Source organism: Coregonus lavaretus (assembly GCF_964263955.1).
Source record: "Coregonus lavaretus genome assembly, chromosome: 16".
Taxonomy (NCBI): Eukaryota; Metazoa; Chordata; class Actinopteri; order Salmoniformes; family Salmonidae; genus Coregonus; species Coregonus lavaretus.
In genome coordinates this window covers 28,998,796-29,002,230 of record NC_140003.1, presented here as the reverse complement: position 1 = coordinate 29,002,230, position 3,435 = coordinate 28,998,796, and the positions used below count along the sequence as shown (strand labels likewise).

At 39.6% G+C, this 3,435-nt stretch overlaps 1 protein-coding gene across 1 annotated transcript; it reads left to right on the top strand.

The window, feature by feature from the left end:
* Nucleotides 1-631: 631 nt before the first annotated feature.
* Nucleotides 632-3,180, top strand: LOC311143779 (dual specificity protein phosphatase 19-like; the record flags this gene model as incomplete). The annotated part of the gene is made up of 4 exons (XM_084179663.1): nucleotides 632-854; nucleotides 1,183-1,229; nucleotides 1,321-1,473; nucleotides 2,962-3,180. 4 exons carry the CDS (start codon nucleotides 632-634, stop codon nucleotides 3,178-3,180), a joined length of 642 nt encoding a protein of 213 aa, XP_084035789.1.
* Nucleotides 3,181-3,435: the final 255 nt, after the last annotated feature.

Sequence of the window (3,435 nt, the reverse complement as noted above, 5' to 3'; positions counted from 1 at the left end):
TTACATCAAAATCCTAAACCAGTACATCCCCCATGCATTCCTTGCATTCTTGTGGTGGTCATTGTCATAAGTGTTAAATTGTATGAGGACTTTTAATTTGCTAAATATATTATATTCAATTCTTAAATACATTATTTAAACACAAAGACTGTGCTTGTGTAAAACTTCATATGGGCAAATATGGGCAAGCCCTTTAGGTCAATCCTCAGTTGTGTTTGAACATTATGATGACGGCATGTAAAATAGACTTTGAAATACTATACCACTGCACCAGCCAAACTGAATAGCCTATGGCACACACACACACACACACACACACACACACACACACACACACACACACACACACACACACACACACACACACAAAACACACACACACACACACACACTCACTTCATGATGGCATCATGTGATAGTGACATCTGTGACGCCTAGAAAAAATACTCTGGTCCCCCATATAGGCTGAGTGACAAAACCTGCCCATAAACATGCAGAAATCCATTTGAACCAGGAGCTAGGCACTGTTCACATTACATCCAATGGAGTAGCCTAGGCTGGTCTGACACCCTACCAATCTAACATAGGATTATTTTAGTCTCCTTTGCTTTGTTTTGAGAAGACAAAGGTGATGCAGTCTCTTGCCCAGGAAATCAAGACATTTTCCAAGACCAATTTGAGAAAGCAATGCACCCGCGTGATGACGTTGAGTGGCAGGAGGATTATTGAGACATGGAAAGGGTCGACAATACATGTTGTAGAGGATCAAACTCAGCCTGAGACAGCATGCGGCTATGTACAGGACAACAGCTGGGACGTACAAGTTGGAGTTATTAAACCTTATTTACTATTAGGTGAGTGGATGTCGATGAGATGTCTATTATTGACAGGGGATATTTGACAGGTGCCTACACAGACACACATACTGTAGCTGTCAGTGTGATATGAGGCTTTACATTTTCAGTTTGTTTTCTCTGAGACTCTGAGTCTACTGGATTATTGCATGTAAACACATACAATTTTTCCCTATAGGCAGTTTAAGCTCATATTTCTGAACTTTTGTTTTTCTTTATCATTACTGAAGAAAATATAATACAAATATCTATGCTCAGTTATAGATATTTCCATTTAAAACAATTTCTCACAGGCTCACAATTTGATGGTTGTTTTTTCTTGTTGTAGGCTCACAAGATGCTGCACATGACTTTGGCACTTTGAGAAAATATAAGGTATTGTTTTATGTAATAGAGATAAGCTTTATACTTTATATATTTTTCTGTCTTGTTTTGGTGTTTCATAGATGTTCTTCTTCCATTTCAGGTGTCCCACATATTAAATGTAGCCTATGGTGTTGAAAACGCATTTCCAGACCTGTTCATTTATAAAACACTGAGCATTCTGGATGTTCCTGATACTGACATAACATCCTATTTCCAAGAGTGCTCAAAATTCATAGACCAAACAAATGCAGAGGTAAGTTGTGTGTGTTTTCACAACGTTGTAGGCTAATGTAGGCTAATTGGGGCTGCAATATCCAGTTTCCTTTTCCTTTTCACTTTTTATGCTTTAATACCATATCTTTCACTGCATTCATCTTACCTGACAGTTTCAACATTCCTACGCATCATGAAAGGTGACACATCATGAAAGTTATTTCCACTTGCTAACTTTTATGATTGATACCTGTCTCCATGATGTGGTAGTTGTAAAGAAAGCTGCATACATCAATAATCTGATGTTTTATATCAAGGAGAAACTATGCATAGTCACTTTAACCCTACCTACATGTACAAATTACCTCAACTATCCTGTACCCCCGCACATTGACTAGGTACCGGTACCCCCTGTATATAGCCTCGTTATTGTTATTTTATTTTTTTTATTTAGTAAATATTTTCTTAACTCTATTTCTTACATTTACATTTTAGTCATTTAGCAGACACTCTTATCCAGAGCAACTTACAGTTAGTTGGTTAAGGGCTTGTAAGTAAGCATTTCACAGTAAGGTCTACACCTGTTGTATTCGGCGCATGTGACAAATACAATTTGATTTGATTTGATCATCACTGTACTGTATACAGTACATAGGTAAAATGACTTTACTTTATTAGTAATTTCCTTGAGTGTTCAAGTTTATTACCTGGCATATATCTGATGCTGGACAGCACTGAGCCAATGCAAAGCCTCCCTACATCTAAGTATTTAGGTATCCTCCCTACCTCTATATCCACACTGTAGTGAATAATACATGGCTGAGTTTTCACCATGTATAATTTAGCCTGTTGTAGAAAGATCATATCACTAGCGGCCCTTTGTTTGCTATACAACCTTTTACCAAATCGCTGTGCTGATCACCCAAGAACCTGACACTGCCACATGTTGCAAATTCACCAAAGGTTTATGATTACAATGACTTGGCCTGTTGGAAATAAGTTTCCACTCTCTGTTGAATGGAGGTTAGTGGATCTTTTTACTTCCCTATGTAACCTGTGATACCATGCAGGGGTAACTCCAACTGGCTAATCAAACCGTCCATGTTGCTTTTAGCTAAGTGGGAGAATAATTCTATCACCTTACAGCTTGTAATTTTCCCATTATGTGTGATTAGCATAATAGTATTTTATTAGATTACCATGAGGTGCAGGACAATGTAATTGCTCTTGTGTTACTGGGGCTGTGTGAATTGAAGACATGGGATTCAAATTTAAAGCAGCTAAGCACATCATGTCTCATGCTTTTGGACTGGATAGCACTAAACGGACATAAGGCATCATAATCCCCCAAAACGTTCCTTACCCCAGGACACTTCAACAGGTTTCCTGGAGTAAGGAACGCGTTTTTTTGATTATTATTAAGTCCCTCAGTTGACCACCTCATTCCCTTTTTTGTTCAAGCTGGGCTGAAGTGTGTTTGGGTTCCTTCTACTAAAATAAGGCTTGTTTCTCTCGTCTTCTCCCTCAGAAAGGAGTTGTGTTGGTTCACTGCAATTCCGGAGTCTCGAGGTCGGCCTCGGTCATCATTGGATACCTGATGTCCAGGGAAGGAAAGCCTTTCGATGACGCGTTTGCCTTGGTGAAATCGGCCCGGCCGGCCACGTGCCCAAACCCAGGGTTTCTTGAACAGTTGAAAGGTTTCAAACCGAAAGGGGGCATAGAAGCCAATGGTGTGGGCTATGCATGAGCAACAACAGCAACACCTGCAGGGCCAGAATAATGCATTTCATATCAGCCACTGTTTCTCACAAGGAGGCCATTCTGATAAAGATCTTGGGCTGTGTCTGAAATATACAGTATAGTGCGTTGGGGCCTTGGTCAAAAGTAGTGCACCATATAGGGAATAGGGTGTCATTTTGGATCTTAATATGACCCCTAATACCCAAGGGACCCCAACATCATGTTGAGGTGTTCATTAGACGTCATTTTTTCAAAAGCCCTA